General features: G+C 41.8%; 2 protein-coding genes across 5 annotated transcripts in view; one reads left to right on the forward strand and one right to left on the reverse strand.

Moving 5' to 3' along the window:
- LOC106080693 (mitogen-activated protein kinase p38a) lies at positions 1-4,595 on the reverse strand. The gene has a single exon (XM_013242162.2). It carries the CDS (start codon positions 4,279-4,281, stop codon positions 3,196-3,198), a length of 1,086 nt encoding a protein of 361 aa, XP_013097616.1. The 5' UTR covers positions 4,282-4,595; the 3' UTR covers positions 1-3,195.
- Positions 3,544-20,633, forward strand: part of LOC106080665 (uncharacterized) — a 27,768-nt gene continuing 10,678 nt past the window's right edge. The window contains exons 1-3 of one of the 4 annotated variants that reach the window (XM_013242133.2): positions 8,431-8,586; positions 8,773-8,871; positions 9,504-9,641. In XM_013242133.2, coding sequence (XP_013097587.1) covers positions 9,513-9,641 — 129 coding nt within the window. In that variant the 5' untranslated portion in view covers positions 8,431-8,586; positions 8,773-8,871; positions 9,504-9,512. Of the gene's footprint in view, positions 3,632-8,430; positions 8,587-8,626; positions 8,872-9,503; positions 9,642-20,633 lie in introns of those variants that run through there. The other 3 variants (XM_013242141.2, XM_013242150.2, XM_013242125.2) reach the window with 3 other exon arrangements.

Raw genomic sequence — 20,633 nt, forward strand, 5'->3', positions numbered from 1 at the left:
TTTTAAACATCACAAAAAATTGCATACATTTTATTATACATAAATCGTCTTCATTGTTCACATACATATATGGCATAAACTTGTGTGGATAAATAACAGTAAGCAAAATTGTGTTGCACTAATATTGCAGAAAATTTTTGGTATTAGTATAAAGGTACATTGTGTTTTATTATAATTTCGCTTCAATGGGATTTAACAAAAAACATCAAAAAAGATATGGGGCTATCTATATAACATCAAATATGTATTTTTTTTTTAATATTTATTTGTAAGTCGATACATGATATGCATCTCCTTCAACTGAGTTTGTGGGCTCCAGTTAATATATGTAGATGTCTTTACCATAAATTCATTGTCGTTTAAGGCCTTCGAAATTTCGTCTTATCACATGTGTTAAACTGTAGATGTAGATGAGCAAGAGTATTTAGATTTTTGCAATATATGAAAAATCTTTCAAGTTGAATTTAACGTTTATACAGCTTTTAAAAATCATACATACATAGATCTCGATTCAAAAAGTTTTCAAAACTATCTTATTTTTTACATCTCTCTCGAATATAAATATCACAATCAATTCTCCAATACTATCCCTGCGTTAACTTTTATTTTTTATTTATAGAATATCGCATGCTTACTTTAATCGTGTCATAGTTCAAAATTCGCACTTTTATGTTGGCTATTAGGAGTGGTCAAGAAATCCTTATTTCTTAAAAACTAATTAAGCTTCTATTGGGTTGCCCAAAAAGTAATTGCGGATTTAAAAAAAAAAAGTAAATGCATTTTTAATAAAGCTTAGAATGAACTTTAATCAAATATACTTTTTTTACACTTTTTTTAAGCAATCTAAAAGTAACAACTGATAACTGACAGAAGAAAGAATGCAATTACAGAGTCACAAGCTGTGAAAAAATTTGTCAACGCCGACTATATGAAAAATCCGCAATTACTTTTTGGGCAACCCAATATGTAGTTATCCGCAAATGCTTTCATAGCATTTTCCATTACATCTTTATGCCAATGGCAATCCATTCTCTAAGGTACCACACCACCATTCGCGATGCCAGTCCAGCTTTCTGGGGGTTAAGCTTATGCACACCCTACCATGATAAAGCCCTCAAAACCATTATCCTCCATCAATAATTATGACCTTTAAAGTATATTTAGAGACAAGTTTCTAGTTTCTTAGGTGGTAACAAAAATATATGCGACGTCTCCAAACAAGAAACTTCACCTTTAGTATACTTTAAAGGCCATAAATTGTGATGGAGACTACATAATAGTTTTGGGGCTCTTTTCATGGTATGGCATGGTTCCTTAAACTAAGAATTCTCTAAAGAATAAATCACAATTTTCATAGAGGTATAATGAAAAATACAATAAACGCATTTTCGCATTACTATATGGCATTTTCTTTCCTATTTATGAATGAGAATTATCCAAAACATGCTCCTAGGGGCATTAAACGCTGGCTAAAGATATAGATTTATTAGTCTGATTCTCTCAGATCATCGTACTAAACCTCATTAAAAAGTATCAGAAGATGTCGCTATAGCTTTGGGAAGGAGAAAAAGTAGAAATTCTGAAGTTATTCCATAATGTACAAGGATTTTGGCTATATATCTCCCAGGTTCCCTATGAGTGTTAGTTGCAAGCCTTATCCCAAGCTGAAGTTCACGAAAGGATTACCCAACTAAATATTTGGATTAACTGAGCCTTAAGAACAACCCGAAAATAAATTTAAATTACACAAATTGCATCCCTTGGTTACAAGAACAACAACCGTTCATTTGATTTCCATATTGACGCGATCGGCCTAGTTGTCCATTTAGAAGGTTTTATGAGCCAGACACCCAGATAGTTGAGCGCTTTTAAATAAATAACTTTTTTTTGATTCCCATATTGTCTTAGTCGGTAAGCATGTCCGTTTGATCCCAAATTTATATTACAAATTAGTGCTACGGGTACTATTGGGTTGCCCAAAAAGTAATTGCGGATTTTTCATATAGTCGGCGTTGACAAATTTTTTCACAGCTTGTGACTCTGTAATTGCATTCTTTCTTCTGTCAGTTATCAGCTTTTTCTTTTAGCTTGCTTTAGAAAAAAAGTGTAAAAAAAGTATATTTAATTAAAGTTCATTCTAAGTTTTATTAAAAATGCATTTACTTTCTCTTAAAAAATCCGCAATTACTTTTTGGGCAACCCAATAGGATGCCATCTCCGAGGTATGGAGTATTTGGAAATTAAGGTAAGGGGAAGTTCCGAATGCTTTTGAGAATTGGTAGCGGGAAGAATGAGTCGCTATACTGCCGAAGGCGAAGGAGCGTATACATGCAGCACTTTGAGGAACTGTGTTTTAGTGAAATCGCTTATGCCCGCCTAAGTAAAATTCTTGCTGAGAACATCAGAAAAAATTTCTTCGGTGGTTATCTTAGCAATGTTAAACTTTTCTAAACAGAGTTGAAGTTCAGCCGTAGGGTCGGCTATTGAAAAGAGGTCCTTTAACATTGAGCTAAAACTTGAATAGAAGCACTCATTGAAGTGAAAGAAATCTTCCTGCGTTTCCACAGGATCTGGGGGAAGCACCACCGTGAATTCCGTTAAACATTTATACGAATGAATTCAACTTAAGTCTGTTTTTTATTAGAAAATCCAAACGGTAGTTGATTGAGGCTTCTAAGATTTTGAGAAATCAAATGGGTGGATCGGTTTTTAAGGGGGTTTTATTTATTTAAGGACCTGTCCGGGTGGGATTCGTTGTGGTGTTATTGTAGGTCGTAAGTGTATTGCACGTTCAAATTTCAACGCAATCGTACAAAATTTGGTGCCTACATGGGGTTATGAAGTCAAATCCTGTTTGCGATTTATATTTTTGGGGCTATATCTACTTACAAACCTATCTAGGCTACACTTAGTGGGTTGAAGGTAAAAAGTGTATATTTTGGTTGTAGGCTAGCTAACTGGCTCTATCTATTAGGAATATAACTAGTGTACAGTTGGAAAAGTTATTTTAAAAGATGCAACTTCAACCAACGCTTCTACTTTTAACTAGACCACTTTTTTTAATATAAATATCAATTTTGAATTATGACACTCTAGAAGCAATTGAGCTATGAGTGTGTATTTTTGTGTATGTATGGTGTATGTGTGATAGGTATTCTATATACATATATATCTTCATTTAAATATGTTTTCTTCTTATTTAATGTCTTTCAAGATTTGAGCAAAGGACGGTGGAGGCCTAAAATCATTTACCTCCTTCAATATCAATTCCTTCCACTTCTCTACTGGCAATTCCATGTCTTCAAAACTTTGATCGTACAATGGTGAAGTTGATTCGTCGGCTGGAACTGCATATTTGGCCAAATAAGGATGAGCCAAGGCTTGCTCAGCATTGATACGTTTATCTGCATCCAATTCCAACATTTTCTCCAACAAATCTATGGCCAAAGGATTGGCTCCCATAAACAGCTTCTTAAAGTCGCGTCGCTGCATGGGTGGCAACGATTCAATGTAATTCCTAGCATTTTCCGAAGACATTTTCTTCATGAAATCATCTGGTGGGGTACCCAAAATCTCCATAATTAAATTCAGCTGATGTATATGATCAGAGCCAGGAAACAAGGTGCGACCGGTAAGTAATTCAGCCATAATGCATCCCACTGACCATATGTCCACCGTTTGATCATAGTGCATCCAATTGAGCATTATTTCTGGTGCTCGATACCAGCGTGTTGCCACATAACCGGTCATTTCATTTTCTGTGGGTCGAGCCAAGCCAAAATCTAAAATTCTCAACTCACAATCCTCGTCTACGGCTATGTTCGATGGCTTCAGATCACGATGTATAACGCCAGCGCTATGTATATACTTTAAACCCCTTAAAATTTGATAGATCAAAAATTGCACGTGATCATCAGACAGGCGTTGAGTGGGTATTATGTTGTTCAAATCAGCATCCATGAGATGGGTTACCAAATAGATTTGCTGAAAGTTTTCCAATGTCACATTAGGTGGATGGGGGTGGAAAACGTCCAAGAGACCAATGACATTCTCATGATCCATATGTTTGAGTAGACGTAGCTCACGATAAGTACGTTTGGCATGGGTGGCCGATTGAAATGGCCGGGCCAATTTCTTGATGGCCACATACATATTGGTGCCCTTGACCAATGCCTTGCATACCTGGCCGTAAGCCCCTGACCCCACTGGCACCAGCTGTTGATACAACTCAGGTATTTCCCATTCGGTGCGATTTATTTCTATTTTATAGAATTTAGACATCTCTTACATGTAGCTTAGCTTATAATAGCGCACCCAATTTGCAGCGATTGTTGTTTTCCTCCTCTAGTAATCAGTTGTCTTTGTTTTTCTAATTAATTATAACTTTTTTACATCACTTAATTTTTCACCAAGACCTTTTCAATGAATAATGCTCAAGAAATGATTACAAACATCGCCAAGACAAAAAGGCAGAACTAGTGGCAGGGACGAATTGATGAGGCCCCCAATCACACTGTAGATAAGAAAAATAGATAGCGCCTTAACGCTAAATGCACCTCCCTTGGCTCTTTCCGCACTATCTAATCAAAGTGTAGAAAGTAACAGACAAAACAAATTAGATTCACACTTTCTATACTAGAGACTTTGTAGTGTAAAGTGCTAACAAAATGGGGGTTGCACATTTAAACAAAAGGCCTGTCGACAGGCTTTTGGTTTATGAGAATACATCCATGCCTATGTTTGGTGTCACAGCAGTACCATTTCCCACTTCTCCTATTGACCCCCAAATATGAATAATACAACTCCCCCACATGCAAAAGTTTTGAAAAACATATGCTTTACCAGGGAACACTTGTTGACCAGCTGATTTGTAATCTTTTTTTTTGCACTGAGTTATAAACAGGGCAATAGGTTCATTCGTTATTTATTGCTATACATTCATAAGTCGAATTTTTCCTTAAATTTTGAAAGTCTCACTAGCCAAGCGTACAAGTCTGATGCAGGACAGTCAAAGTCAAAGGTTCGCTGGAGAGTATTTTCTATAGGAAATTAAGGTAATTTTTAGAGATGGGCGATGGGACGCTATATAGACCGATCTCCAGACTTAAAGTTTTGCGCCAATAAATTGGTAATTTTTAATCCGATTTCGATAAAATTTGGCACAGTGAGTTCTGGTAGACCCCTACCCATTTCTGTGACGTGTGGTTTAGATCGGATTATATTTGGATATAGCTGCCCTTAGACCGACCGCCCGATCTCCCAAAATATGATAGTGAGGCCATAAATCCATCCATTTATTACCTGAATTCGACGAAATTTGGCACAGTGTACTCTAGTATACCCTACCCATTCCTGTCAAATGTGGTCCAGATCGGACCATATTTGGATATAGCTGCCATATAGATCTCCCGATATGGTGTAATGAGCTTATAAAAGGAGCATTTTTCACTCTTCGGATCAGTCACCGTTACTTCGTCCAAAGTGACTGAGGTCCTGTCATCCCGTCTACCGGGGTTTGAGAGTGACTTAACAGTAGACCACAATTTGCCTTTACCGGTGTCTAAGTTACATTGCTCCAAAAGTTCCAGCCACAAATTCCGCTTATGTTCGTTGACCACCCCGTTTATTTCCAGATTCAGCTCGTTGATTCTGGGGTTAGTGGGGTCCATACCACGAAACCCATCACTCTTGTCTGCGAGTACCACTGCCTGCGCCGGGAAATTGGGCCGCACTTGGGGTATTCGACCGGCTGGTATAAAGTGAGCGGCTGCTGCGTTAATGATGTCTCGGAATTTCCCTTGGCCACTAGCACATCCGAGGGGGGTGGCAGTTCACTAAAGCGGCGATTGGTATACTCTCTGAAGCCAGCCCAATCGGCCTTCTTCTGATTGATAAACGTCCGGCGCTCAGAGGTTATAAAGTCGGGTGGTCGGTCGATGGTGAGAATTATGGGGAGATGGTCCGACCCCAAAGAGATGACGTCTTGCCAGGATACGTTACTCAGGAGATCATGGGACGCAATGGAAATGTCTAGCGAGCTGCTGCGCCTCCTCGTTATCCTAGTGGGAGCATCCTCATTCACCGTGCAAAACGTGGAGCCTTCAATCTGCTCTGCCAAAGCTATGCCACGCTGGTCGTTACCTAGGGAAGAATGCCATGATGTGTGATGCGCATTAAAGTCCCCTAGAACCAGACGATTATGGCCAGATAGTGACCCACTTATGTCGGGGTTGTAAGCTTGGCCATTAATCGGGACACAGCTACCAATCGGAGATATGCACACGTTGTATATCTCTATCAGTACCGGACCAGACTGCTATCCCCATGCACTCCATGTAGAGGTCACTAGCGTCAGGCGCAGGCGAGATGGGTCTATATTGCACGGAATTGTGTAACACGAAGGCCAATCCCCCACCTCCATTCCTTGAGCGATCCTTACGTAGCACATTGTATCCATGACAACTGTACAAGCTGCAGGTGTTGGTCAGCTTTGTCTCTTTCCATCTCTTGAAATCCACAATCTCATCGATCTTGCAACGGAGACCGTTGCAGTTTAGTCTGGACTGGCAATATTGGAGCTGGGATGCTGCTGTTGCGTATATTGCAGTACGGGAGAGGTCGGGGGGTCACATAGTCCGACGACGAGGACGCAGAAGGCGACGACGACGCTTGTGACCTACTGCTGGCTATGTTCGCACAGCACCTTGCGGCATATCCAGTATGACTATATTCCCGTAATGAAGTGAGGTCGGAGCAAGATCTGAAATGTACCCACTCCATGCACCGATTACACCTCACCGACACCGACCGATGATAGAGGCGCTTCTGGCAAACCGAACAGAACCAGGGTATGAGGTTCTTTTCAATCCCGGCACGGACTATGACGAAAAAAGACGAACACGTATACTGAGGCGCCAGCCCTTGCCGATGAGGGTTCCATCGGGTCAATCCGGTTCGTACAACCGGCTGCCATCGGATTGAGGATACTATGGTATTTGGGATAGGCGACGTTTAAAAGCACTGGCCATCCTAGGAATTTGAAACGGAAACTTAAAGTGAATTCTTCTAGAAACAGTCAAAAGGATGACAGGCGATGCGTAGAGCCAGCTGCCATATATGTATGTTTCTTAAAGGATTTAGTTTCAGTTCAATTCCATAGAAAAGCTCTTAGGCTTGGTTTATTCAACCCGTAATCTTTTGAGTAGAGGTATTTGCAGCCTTCGTAGACTCCGAGTCGATGGAAAACCTTCACAATTTTCCGTTGACGGCGAAGAACTACGACCCCTCCGCATATCTTCGTCTATAACTACAAAGGTCTTCGTGGCTCTTGGCCTATTAAAGACGTTGGATGCGGTCAACCATGTCATGTTTTTTAAGGACATCGTTAGATGTCGAATTATTTATGTGGTCGGCCGTCATAAGTGAAATTTAGAGATAAAAAAGACAAAAGGTCTGTTCGCCTACTTTTCCAGTATAAATTTTCGGGAGAGTAAGCTTTTACTCCCTTTTTGCTTTTTATTTGAATTAAACAACTGTCAAATGCTGCAAATTTCTGCTGGGAAAAAGCATCCAGTAGAAATTTGCACGCCTTCAATGACCAAACACTCGACATTGTGCTCGCTCTCACGCACCCTCCCGCTTTCTTGCGCTGGCAAATAAAGTACGCGAACGACTTCCAGTAGCAATTTATTCAAATTTGCACACATTTTTGAGTACACGCACACACTTAAGGCCAAAACAGAATGAGCGCGTTTAGCTTTAGTTTTGAGCGTCGCGTTGCAAAAATGCAACTTTGCATATAAATTCCACAAAAGCAACGAGAAAAATTTAAAAATTTTTCTACTTTGACGTTTGAAACCGGGCGTCAATCGGTGTTGCCACACTTGAAGACTGTTTTTGGTCATCAAAGTTAAAAATTGCTTAACTTTTGCGAGTTGCTTTTTTAACATTTGTTTGCAGGGTTGCATTTTTCACCGCGACGCTCCTCATCGCGCTAATTCTGTTTTGGCCTTTAGTATCTTTCGCTATTTATTTGAATTAAACAGCTGGTTTTCATAAAATAGCTGTTCGATGCCTTAAATTTCTGCTGGGATAAAACGCCTCCAGTAGAAATTTTAAAGCTCTCAATTACCAAACTCTCAAAATTAACCTTACTTTCATGCATTCTCCCGCTCTCTTCTACTGACAAGTTAAGTACGCGAACGACTTCCAGTAAAAATTTGTTCAAATTTGCACAATTTTTTTAGTACACAAACCCACATATTTTGTTAGGCATTTTGGCATCACTGCAAGTTAACTTAAGCGATTTTAAGTTAGGTAGTACTTGTGCATGAGAGGTCAATTCAGATCAGCTGATGTGAAAAAATGCACCATATGTTCTAACTAACTACCACCGCCACCACCTAAACGCCGCCATCCAACCCATATTACACCCCATTAAACAAACAACATTGAAAATCACAAACATACATACATATGTACATACAAAATTATACGCATGTCGTACGATCTATGAGAAAAAGAGAAAAAAATCGTGGCTTATTGTTGTACCTCTAGCTGAGCGAGCGGTGACTTAATTCGGTTAAGGTAACTTTTTTTATATTCTTCATGTAGCGTAGTTGAGTTAATCGCGTTTTGGTCTTTGAAGTGGGTGCACATTATCAATAGTAAAATTTAGATTATCGCCAAATATACTAAATATACGTGTGTGCAAATCGTGTTCTTGGAGAATAATACCATTAATATTAGTTCTCATTTGTTTTCTGGATACAGACGGGGACAGTTCGTACTCTTCGTTGTTTCTCCTTCATTCAGTGGCAAAGGAAAATAAAAGAAATAAACATTTGCTGAAGGTTTATTTGAGAGCGCACAGTAAGTTTAAGAAAATAAGCACAACAGGTTGGCAAACATGAAAATACAATAATTTGTTTTGACTATTAAATCTAATTTTTAAAACATCCATAGATTAAATGTAGGGCATATAGAAAAATTGTCATTAAATAGGCCGTGTTGGCCATTTGTCTAAAGTCTACATGGCAATTGAAGTGTTTGAACTTTGAACCGGCCCTCTTTGTGTAATTGTGAATAGCTGTTTTGTGGACACTGCTATACTATTCTATGTGGACTAATTGATTAAAACAAATTGCAAAGGTAGTTCCATTGCTTCATAGCAAAGGGGTCAATTAATGCATTCGCTCAGGGTTTGTTTCCCCTTTGAACTTGTAAACGACTTGGTCTTGTGTTAATTATAAAATTCGCATATGTTACGCTCCCTTGTATGTACATATTGAAATGAACTTAAAATAATTTAAAAATAACCACAATGCAAGATTAGATTAAGACCACTTTGGTAGCGTAGTACCAACTCAAAAAGTAGTTTATCAGTCCATAAGGAAACATTAAAGACATTTTAAGTCAATTGCATTTTCTTGCCAGTTTCTTAATTGCAGTTCTCAAAGAAACATTTTCACGTTTTTAAAACTTTTTTCATATGTACATTACAGGTCATCAAAATGTCTACTTTGTTACCTGGAAATATTGTCTATGGTGGACCTGTAACAGGTACCGAGACACAAAGCTACAAATCATTGGGCCACTATGTTATGGAGAAGTACAAGAGTTTTGGAGACAAGGCAGCCCTGGTAATTAAAATTTATTTTATTACTTTGCTAATTTATTCGTCGCATTTGACGTTCTGTTTAAATAATCCGTACATACTCGGTGATTTGAAGCAAACACCTCCACTTGAAGATTGCACCTGATAACATATACATACAATTTTAAAATCCAGTTATTAAAGATAACACTATACGATAATTACAAATGGCATGGTCCAAAGAGCGATATAAAAGATTTGTGCTATTATGGAGTAGAATTCAACCTACAATTAATTATTGACAATGACTTGAAGTTGTAAATTATTTCCGAGTTTTAGGAAATCGTGTGTAGATTATAACTACGATTAGCAACAATCCCATGGCAGCCAGTTGTACGCACTGGATTGAGCTGATGTAACCCTCATCGGCAAGGGCTGCCGCCTCAGTGTACGTGTTCGTTTTTTTTCGTCATGGGAGAGACACATCCCGGAGTGCCTTTTCCGCATGTTTCTGGTCCTTGCCGGGATTGAAAAGAACCCCGGACCCTGGTTCTGTTCGGTTTGCCAAAACCGCCTCCATCATTGGTCGGTGTCGGTGAGGTGTAACCGGTGCATGGAGTGGGTACATTTCCGATCTTGCTCTGGCCTCACTCACATAGTGGGTCACAAGCGTCGTCGTTGTTGGACTATGTGACCTCCCGACCTCTCCTGTACGGCAATATACGCAAAGCAGCATCCCAGCCCAAATATTGCCAGGCCAGTGCCGGGAAATGTATCGTTTTTGCAGCAACGGCCTCCATGGCAAGATCGATGAGTTTGTGTCATGAGTCGGAGAGACATATTGTTTGCAGCTTGCACAGTTGTCACGGATACAATGTGCTACGTAATGATCGCTCAAGGAATGGAGGTGGGGGATTGGCCTTCGTGATACCCCATTCCGTGCAATATAGACCCATCTCGCCTGCGCCTGGCGCTAGTGACCCCTATATGGAGTGCATGGGGATAGCAGTCATTTCCGGTACTGCCGAGATAGAGATATACAACGTGTACGTACCACCGGTTGGTAGCTGTGTCCCGATTAATGGCCAAGCTTACAACCCCGACATAAGTGGGTTACTATCTGGCCATAATTGTCTGGTTCTAGGGGACTTTAATGCGCATCACACTTCATGGCATTCTCCCCTAGGTAACGACCTGCTTTGGCAGAGCAGATTGAAAGCTCCACATTTTGCACGGTGAATGAGGATGCTCCCACTAGGATAACGAGAACGTGTAGAAGCTCGCCAGATATTTCCATTACGTCCCCTGATCTCCTGAGTTACGTATTCTGGCAAACCGTCATCTCTTTGGGGTCAGACCACCTCCCCATAATTCTTACCATCGACCGTCCACCCCACTTCATAACCTCTGAGCGCCGGACGTTTATCAATCAGAAGAAGGCCGATTGGGCTGTCTTCCGAGATTATACCAATCGTCGCTTCAGTGAACTGTCACCCCCCTCGGATGTGCAAGTGACCGAGAGGAAATTCCGAGACATCATTAGCACAGCAGCCGCTCGCTTTATACCAGCCAGTCGAATACACCAAGTGCGGCCCAATTTCCCGTGGCAAGCAGTGGTACTCGCAGACGAGCGTGATGGGATTTGTGGTATGGACCCCACTAACCCCAGAATCAGCGAGCTGAGTCTGGAAATAAACAGGGTAGTGAACGAACATAAGCGGAATTTGTGGCTGGTGCACTTGGAGCAATGTAACTTAGGCACCGGTATAGGCAAGCTGTGGTCTACTGTTAAGTCACTCTCGAACCCCGGTAGACAGGACCTCAGTCACTTTTGGCGAAATAACCGTGACTGATCCGAAAGATGCGCCAGGTTGTTCAACCGTCAATTTATTGTGCATCCCGAGAGTGAAAAGGCAAGGAGGAGAAGCCATTCGCCGCATTCGTGGTCTCCGAGCCGATGAACAGCCATCACAGTTTACCGTGGGCGAAGTTACGAATGTCATCCGTGGCGCCAAATCATCCAAGGCTTTGAGCCCTGACGGAATCTCTACATTGATGTTAAAGAATCTGGATTCACCTGGAGTTGAGTACCTTAATACTGTCCTCAGCCTTTCTTTGAACTCTCTTAGAATACCCGATGTCTAGAAAATAGGCAGAGTGATCCCACTACTAAAGCCTGGAAAGGACCGAGTTTGGGGGAGTCGTACAAACCGATCTCCCTTCTCTCACCAGTGGCAAAGACGCTTGAGGCATTACTCCTCCCGAGCCTCGTAGCAGAATTTCCATTCGCCGAGCATCAACATGGATTTCGAAGACTGCATAGCACAACAACCGCTACGCATGCCATTACCGCACACCTTTGCCGTGGCTTCAATCAGCCCAGGCCATGTGTTAGGACGGTAGCTCCTCGGGGCACTGGACCTATCGAAGGCATTCAACACGGTCAGCCATGTCAAACTAATTGAGGACATCGCCAATACGTCCCTGAAGCGCTGGATCGTGAATTACCTGTGTGGTCGCCATTCATTTGTGGAATTTAGGGATGAGAATTCGAAGCATCGCAGATTGAAACAGAGAGTTCCCAAAGGTGGGGTGATATCTCCGGCACTGTTTAACCTCTGCCTATCCTCCATTCCACCCCCTCCAAACGGCATAGAGACCGTATCATATGCGGACGATTGTACGATCATGGCATCAGGCCGCCCCCATTGATGACATCTGTGATAGGATAAACGTCTACCTCAAAAAACTTGGCTCTTATTTCGCTGCAAGAAATCTGCCACCAAATCTTCGTCCACATTGTTCACTACATACACGCATGAGGTGCGTAGGGAGCTTAAAGTAATGGTCGACGGAGTGACAATTCCGACCATCAAGTGTCCCAAAATACTTGGTGACATATTTGGCAGCTCTTTCACATGCCACAGCAATTTGTGATAAAGTCTAAAGTTAGAAACAAGGTCCTCAAGTCACTTGCCGGGAGCTCTTGGCGTGCTGACAAAGAAACCTTGATGACCACGTACAAAGCAATTGACCGGTCTGTGGTAAGTTATACAGCGCCATGGTTAGCTCTATGACACGCAGCGGAATAGTATTCAGATCCCTCAGAATGCCGCCCTTCGAACTGCGACGGGCTGTCTCCTTAGCTCTCATTGGACCACCTCCATCAGGAGAAAAGATATTACCCGTGCGAAGGCATAACTGTATGCTGTTTAAGTAGTACCTTCTGGGCTGTTATCGCAGAGACCATCCAAATCATCATCTTAACCCCAGAAGCCTTAAGGTGGACCACACGAGGTTCATCGTTGCAAGAGAAAATTTTTGTATATTATTTTTTAATTAATATACACTTGTTTTTGTTAAGCTTAACTCCATAACAAATCATTTATATTCCATTGTGAAATGTTCATTCTTAAAGTGAACATGAATGAAGAAAAGTTCCTTATAGTAGGCGGCCGAGGCGCTAAACGCTGCGTTCGAATCCTGGCGAGAACCAATTTTCTTTGGTGGTTATCCCCTTCTAATGCTGGCAATTTTTTGGAATGGATGTTTGAACTCTGAGTTGTTGTATTTGCCTTGATAAAAACATTTGTTAAATGGGATTTTAAAAGCTCCAGCATGAGATGGGATTACTCGATTTTCGGTATTCCGTTTGTTACACCTCCAAATATTGCTGTAAGACCCTAATGAATTCTCAATCGCCATTACATTCTAAGTGTCCGTGTATCTGTTGAAATCAAACTAACTTTTCTATCAAGTATAGCAGCTAGCAGCAATTGGGCAATATTTGGGCCCAAAAAACTTCTTATTGAAGTGAATCAGTTAAAATTGTGAATGAGCCAAATCCGAAACGATCTTCCCATTTTATTTCTTCAGCCCCTAGAAGGCGCATATCTTATCCGATTTAGCCAAATTCGTGCACAAAGACTTCTGTTATGACTTTCAATCATTAAACCCGATCTCTAGATTTGACTTGTTGAGAACCTGCAATGAGCTTGAATGAGCCTTTAATTTTAGCTTAAAAATATTTTAGTACAAAGAACATAACAAATGCTATCCTTGGTAGGAGGTGTGTACATAAGATTCTGTCAAGCTAAACATAATCCGATTTTACTTCCATGAAATATTTGTTCTAATACAAAATGAGATTTTGGTATATTTATTCAAATTAAAATCAATTTTGATGCAGGGAAACGGTATTAAATACGCCATCCCTCCCTGAAATCTGAAAATCTGTGAAACAAATTAAATTAGAAATCTGAATTTGTACTTTTACACCACGACCATTTATTTGATAAAATCCGACCCTATTGAATAAATTTTTAAAACAAAATGACTTTTTTGTGGCAAACGAGTCGTTTTGCACCACATTTCCTCAATAAGACGATTTCGATATCTGATAAGGTCAAATACTTAGGTGTGATCTTGGACAGGAAACTGAATTGGAAGTGTCACATTCAGGAGCGTACTGAGAAGGCTCACAGATGTTGGGCACTATGTAGACAGGCCCTAAGCTCGAAGTGGGGCCTAAATCCGAGGATAGTTCACTGGCTCTACAGGAGCGTGATTAGATCAATACTTACTTACGCCTCAATAGTTTGGTGGATTGCTATGGAGAAAAAGTACAACATAAGGACCACACAGGTTCAGAGAGCATGTTGTCTTGGCATAGGCGGAGCAATGGGGCCATGAGGATGAGAGCAGCTCATACCATCGCGTTATAATCGACGCGACGATAGGAAACCTGAAAGGAAGGGAAGAGGTTCCCATCGGATACCTGAGATGAACCTTGAGGTCGAGTGCGAGGCACTGCTGCCAGCGGCTCAGTCTTGAATTGACGGGACCCTAATTTTGCCATCCGGAAGATCATGTTACACAGATGGATCAAAGTTGGGGGACAGAGTGGGCTACATTGAAACCCCAGGGCTCAGACTGCTTTAGACTGCCTGAGCATGTTGTTGTTGTAGGAGTTTATTGTGTACTATCTTTCGTCTGCTTGATTCTGTTGAGTGTCAAGACCCAGGAACTCCGCGACTAAGATGGGGTGCGTCCACAGGGATCTGGGTCTGAGTCGAGTGGGTCTGGCCGGGCAGTTAAACAGGTGACGTGTATCGTGCGGTCCCTGGTTACAATCGGGACATACATCTTGCACGTCGGCATCAATCCTAGCTCTGTGGGAATTGAGGCGGCTGCATCTGCCGGAACGTAATTGAGCCAGAACCACTCTGGTTTGCCGGGGGAGGTCGATTTCTTCGGGTGCAATGGGTGGCGGTCGTTCTCCAAGGACTACATTCACCCGGTAGCCAATTAACGCGTCTGCTACCGTGTCTGCATGAATGTTGTTCAGACCCGCTTGATATGCCGCTTGATCTAGAGGTTCTCTCTTGTAGCGCTGGACCTCACGCTCTAGATCGTGTCTGCACCCCAAGTGCTGCCAGCGAGTGACTTGAGGACCTTGTTTCTACTTTTGACTTTATTGCAGATTGCTGTGGCATGTGGGGAGAAAGTGTAGGAGCTGTCAAATGTGACGCCAAGTATTTTGGGACACTTGATGGTCGGAATCAATTCTCCATCGACCATCACAGTCAGCTCAGAATTCACCTCACGCGTATTTGTAGTGAACAGTGTGGCTGAAGATTTGGTGGCGGATATCTTTAGATTTCTTGCAGCGAAATATGAGGCAAGCTCGTTGAGGTAGACGTTCAACCTATCGCAGATGTCATCAATGGGTGGGGGGCCTGATGCCATGATCGTACAATCGTCCGCATATGATACGATCTCTCTGCCGTCTGGTGGGGGTGGAATGGAGGATAGGCAGAGGTTAAACAGTGCCGGAGATATCACCCCACCTTGGGGAACTCCCTGTTTCACTCTACGGTATTTTGACTTCTTATCCCTAAATTCCACAAATGACTGGCGGCCACACAGATAATTCGCGACCCAACGTTTAAGGCCTGGCTGGAGGGACGTGTTGGCGATGTCCTCAAATAATTTGGCATGGCTGACCGTGTCGAATGCCTTCGATAGGTCCAGTGCCACGAGGACCGTCCTATCACATGGCCTGGGTTGATTGAAGCCACGGCAAATGTGTGTAGTGATGGCATGCAAAGCTGTTGTTGTGCTGTGCAGTCTCCGAAATCCGTGTTGATGCTCGGCGAATGGAAATTCTCCTACGAGGCTCGGGAGGAGTAATGCCTCAAGCGTCTTAGCCACTGGTGAGAGAAGGGAGATCGGTCTGTACGACTCCCCCAAACTCGGGTCTTTACCAGGCTTCAGTAGCGGGATCACTCTGCCCATTTTCCAGACATCGGGAACTATAAGAGTGTTCAATGACAGGTTAAGGACAGTGGTAAGGTACTCAACTCCAGGTAAATCCAGATTCTTCAGCATCGATGTAGAGATTCCGTCGGGGCCCAACGCCTTGGAAGATTTGGCGCCACGGATGACATTCGTAACTTCGCCCACGGTAAATTGTGATGGCTGTTCATCGGCTCGGAGACCACGAATACGGCGAATGGCTCTCCTCCTTGCCCTGTCTCTCTCGGGATGCACGATAAATTGACGGCTGAACAACCTGGCGCATCTCTTCGGATCAGTCACGGTTAACTTGCCAAAAGTGACTGAGGTCCTGTCGTCCCGTCTACCGGGGTTCGAGAGAGACTTAACAGTGGCCCACAGTTTGCCTGCACCGGTGCCTAAGTTACATTGCTCCAAGTGTTCCAGCTACAAATTCCGCTTATGTTCGTTGACTACCCTGTTTATTTCCAGATTCAGCTCGCTGATTCTGGGTTAGCGGGGTCCATAGCACGAATCCCATCACGCTCGTCTGCGAGTACCACTGCTTGCGCCGGGAAATTGGGTCGCTCTTGCGGTAATCGACCGGCTGGTATAAAGCGAGCGGCTGCTGCGTTAATGTCTCAGAATTTCCTCTCGGCCACTGGCACATCAGAGGGGGGTGGCAGTTCATTGAAGCGGCGATTGGTATACTCTCTGAAGCTAGTCCAATTGGCCTTCTTGCAATTGATGAACGTCCGGCGCTCAGAGGTTATGAAGTCGGGTGGTCGGTCGATGGTGAGGATTATGGGGAGGTGGTCTGACCCCAAAGAGATGACGGCTTGCCAGGATACGTCACTCAGGAGATCAGGGTATGCGATTGAGATGTCTGGCGAGCTGCTGCACCTCCTCGTAATCCTAGTGGGGGCATCCTCATTCACCGTGCAAAACTTGGAGCTATCTATCTGCTCTGCAAAAGCTATGCCACGCTGGTCGTTACCTAGGGGAGAATGTCATGACGAGTGATGTGCATTAAAATCCCCCAGAACCAGACGACTATGGCCAGATAGCAACCCACTTATGTCGGGGCTGTAGGCCTGGCCATTATTCGGGACACAGCTACCAACCGGCGGTATATACACGTTGTATATCTCTATCTCGGCAGTACCAGACCTGACTGCTACCCCCATACATTCCATGTATGGGTCACTAGCGTCAAGCGCAGGCGAGATAGGTCTATACTGCACGGAATGGTGTATAACGAAGGCCAATCCCCCACCTCCATTCCTTGAGCGATCCTTACGAAGCACATTGTTGCCGTGACAACTGTGCAAGCTGCAGGTGTTAGTCAGCTTTGTCTCCTGGATCGCTGCGACCGATATGCTCTTCCGACTCATAAAATCTACAATCTCATCAATCTTGCCTCGCAGTCCATTGCAGTTTAACTGCCTGACCATAATACGGTCCTGCGGGCGGAGATCCGGGCGATTACGGAATGCGTGAGGTGGTGTGGTGCTGACGCGAGGACGTCGCGTGTGAACATCTTTACCGACAGTAAAATTGCTATAAGGGCAATTACAACCAGGACGGTAAGGTCACGAACAGTGTTGCAGTGTAAGAAGGAGATTAACGCCTTATCTGAGGATGGCAAAATCCGAATCTTTTGGATGCCGGGCCATAATGGAGTAAGGGAGAATGAGAAAGCAGACGATTTGGCATTGAAGGCTGCCGTCAAAAAACTTCTTTAACCCGAAGTCTTTCGAGTTGACGCAGTCCGAGTTAAGGGCGTGGGCGACGAATGCGCATGCAACCCTGTGGAACAGCGGAACGGTCGGTAGGACGGCAAAAATCCTTGGGGGGGTATCCAGATCGTGAGAAGACGAGGCTATTACTGAAAGAAAGCAAGAAGGAGGTCAGTTTAGCTATTGTTATCATGACGGTGCAGCATGAGAGCGTTGGAGCATTTCCTTTGTCGTTGCCCGGCTTTCGTGTCTAACAGATACCGGCACTTGAGTGGCGACACTATACCAGACATGCACCAACATATGAGAGTGGCCCATGGAACCACACAGGATGGAACATTGAGGTCCGATTTGTGTGGTGTTCATTGCAGTCACGAGAAGCTAAGGTGCGAGCTACCGAGCGTGTCCACAGGTTACGGATAGTGGAATGCTCCATCCAGAGTTGCTGTAAATGTAGTCGCGGGCAATCAGCGGAGAGTCTCAGGGAGAGGTCTGGTGGCACCGGCTCTTACACAAATACTGAGTGCCTATGATGCTCGATATGACAAGGAGAGTTATTGGCGCCTTTGAATCACCAATGGGCACCCTGTTTCCCGGCGATCCGTCCTTGGGGCCGGAACGAGCTTGCTCAACTAAAGGGTGATTTTTTTTGAGGTTAGGATTTTCATGCATTAGTATTTGACAGATCACGTGGGATTTCAGACATGGTGTCAAAGAGAAAGATGCTCAGTATGCTTTGACATTTCATCATGAATAGACTTACTAACGAGCAACGCTTGCAAATCATTGAATTTTATTACCAAAATCAGTGTTCGGTTCGAAATGTGTTCATTCACCGTAACGTTGCGTCCAACAGCATCTTTGAAAAAATACGGTCCAATGATTCCACCAGCGTACAAACCACACCAAACAGTGCATTTTTCGGGATGCATGGGCAGTTCTTGAACGGCTTCTGGTTGCTCTTCACTCCAAATGCGGCAATTTTGCTTATTTACGTAGCCATTCAACCAGAAATGAGCCTCATCGCTGAACAAAATTTGTCAAAATTTGAACACATTTCGAACCGAACACTGATTTTGGTAATAAAATTCAATGATTTGCAAGCGTTGCTCGTTAGTAAGTCTATTCATGATGAAATGTCAAAGCATACTGAGCATCTTTCTCTTTGACACCATGTCTGAAATCCCACGTGATCTGTCAAATACTAATGCATGAAAATCCTAACCTCAAAAAAATCACCCTTTATAAGAGCTTGGCGAGGATCGCCTCCTCCATATGAAAATGTGGTTACAACAACAACATTACTGGTTTAGGTATATGTCCATAGTGGGATGGGGTGGATTATTATCTGCACCCTCTTTTCAATCAAACCTAACCTATAAGAAAACCAAAAAAAAAAAAAAAAAAATGTATACTTTTTTTGGAAAACTAAATTTTTTTAAGAAAAAAAAAAATGTTTTTAAACCGAACACTGATTTTGGTAATAAAATTCAATGATTTGCAAGCGTTGCTCGTTAGTAAGTCTATTCATGATGAAATGTCAAAGCATACTGAGCATCTTTCTCTTTGGCACCATGCCTGAAATCCCACGTGATCTGTCAAATACTAATGCATGAAAATCCTAACCTCAAAAAAATCACCCTTTATAAGAGCTTGGCGAGGATCGCCTCCTCCATATGAAAATGTGGTTACAACAACAACATTACTGGTTTAGGTATATGTCCATAGTGGGATGGGGTGGATTATTATCTGCACCCTCTTTTCAATCAAACCTAACCTATAAGAAAACCAAAAAAAAAAAAATTTATACTTTTTTTGGAAAACTAAATTTTTTTAAGAAAAAAAAAAAAATGTTTTTAAACTTTTTTTGGTTGGGTCGTAGCACCTCCGGTGAAAATGTCCACACCTACGCCATTGATGGGCCTTTAATGCAAACGTGGATCTGCATATTCTAACATATGAATGATTAATTAATATCCTACTTCATTTTTAATGTTTTATATTCAACATGATTTCCATTTCCATTGATGAAAACAATTTTAAAATCCTTGGATTTGAAGGCATGTGGGTAAACTTGGCATTAGAAATTGAACCGATAATCTTGGAATTTATTTGTAATTTAGTCATTGAAGGTTGTGACCTAAACATTGTTTAATTTGCATTTATCGTTTAAAAAATGTTGAAATTAAAAATTCAAGTTCATATACGTGAAATATATAATGATGGTATTTGCTGGTGGATTTTTGAATATTTCATATGCTGGTTTTGTCCTTAATAGAGTTATAATTATCAGGTAACATTAAAAGATAGCGCCTTAAAAAACTATTTATGTAAAGATTACAAAATACAAAATATTTTAAGCATTTATTACCAACATATCTTACAAATAACCTTAAAATAGACTTGTAATAAAAACCAAACAAATGTATTAGATATTCAAATCATTTGCTTGGATGGGTAACAAATTGATTTAATTGCCTATTTGCAAGTACATATTGCGAATGTCTGACCCTAAATAATTATTCCAAGCCCTATTTGTGTTTGACCAATCATTTTTGTAAAGAGCTAATCGTAGAAATTGTATAAATTTATGAGCGGTTTATTATTGTTTAACTAATTTTTTTATGGATCCTTGGGAACATAGCTCAATCGATCGCTTTGGAATCCTTAACGTCAAAGAAGTTACTCATTTAGTTCATTAAAATGTTTTATAAGGCTTTAGGCAAGAAAAACGGAAAATTGGAAAATCTGCAACTTTTATAAGTTTGCCAACCATTTTTTCCATAAAAAAATGCACAATGAGACGAATGTTTACGGTATGCCAGACGAATAAGTATATATTATATATAAATAAAGTATATCTAAAAAAAACAGCAGAGTCAATATTTAAATTTGTTTGTTTAAGTTGGTGTTTTAAGGTCATTATCATTAACTGAAGAAAGCTCTCACCATTTCCATTGTTAAGAATAAATCTCTTTTTTTTTGCAGTTGTGATATCGACATAATTTCATTATTTTGTTTAA

Source organism: Stomoxys calcitrans, chromosome 2, assembly GCF_963082655.1.
Source record: "Stomoxys calcitrans chromosome 2, idStoCalc2.1, whole genome shotgun sequence".
Lineage (NCBI taxonomy): Eukaryota > Metazoa > Arthropoda > Insecta > Diptera > Muscidae > Stomoxys > Stomoxys calcitrans.

Bases quoted from the DNA above. Each gene is read 5' to 3' on its own strand.
- LOC106080693 (XM_013242162.2), bottom strand. From the start codon at position 4,281: ATGTCTAAATTCTATAAAATAGAAATAAATCGCACCGAATGGGAAATA.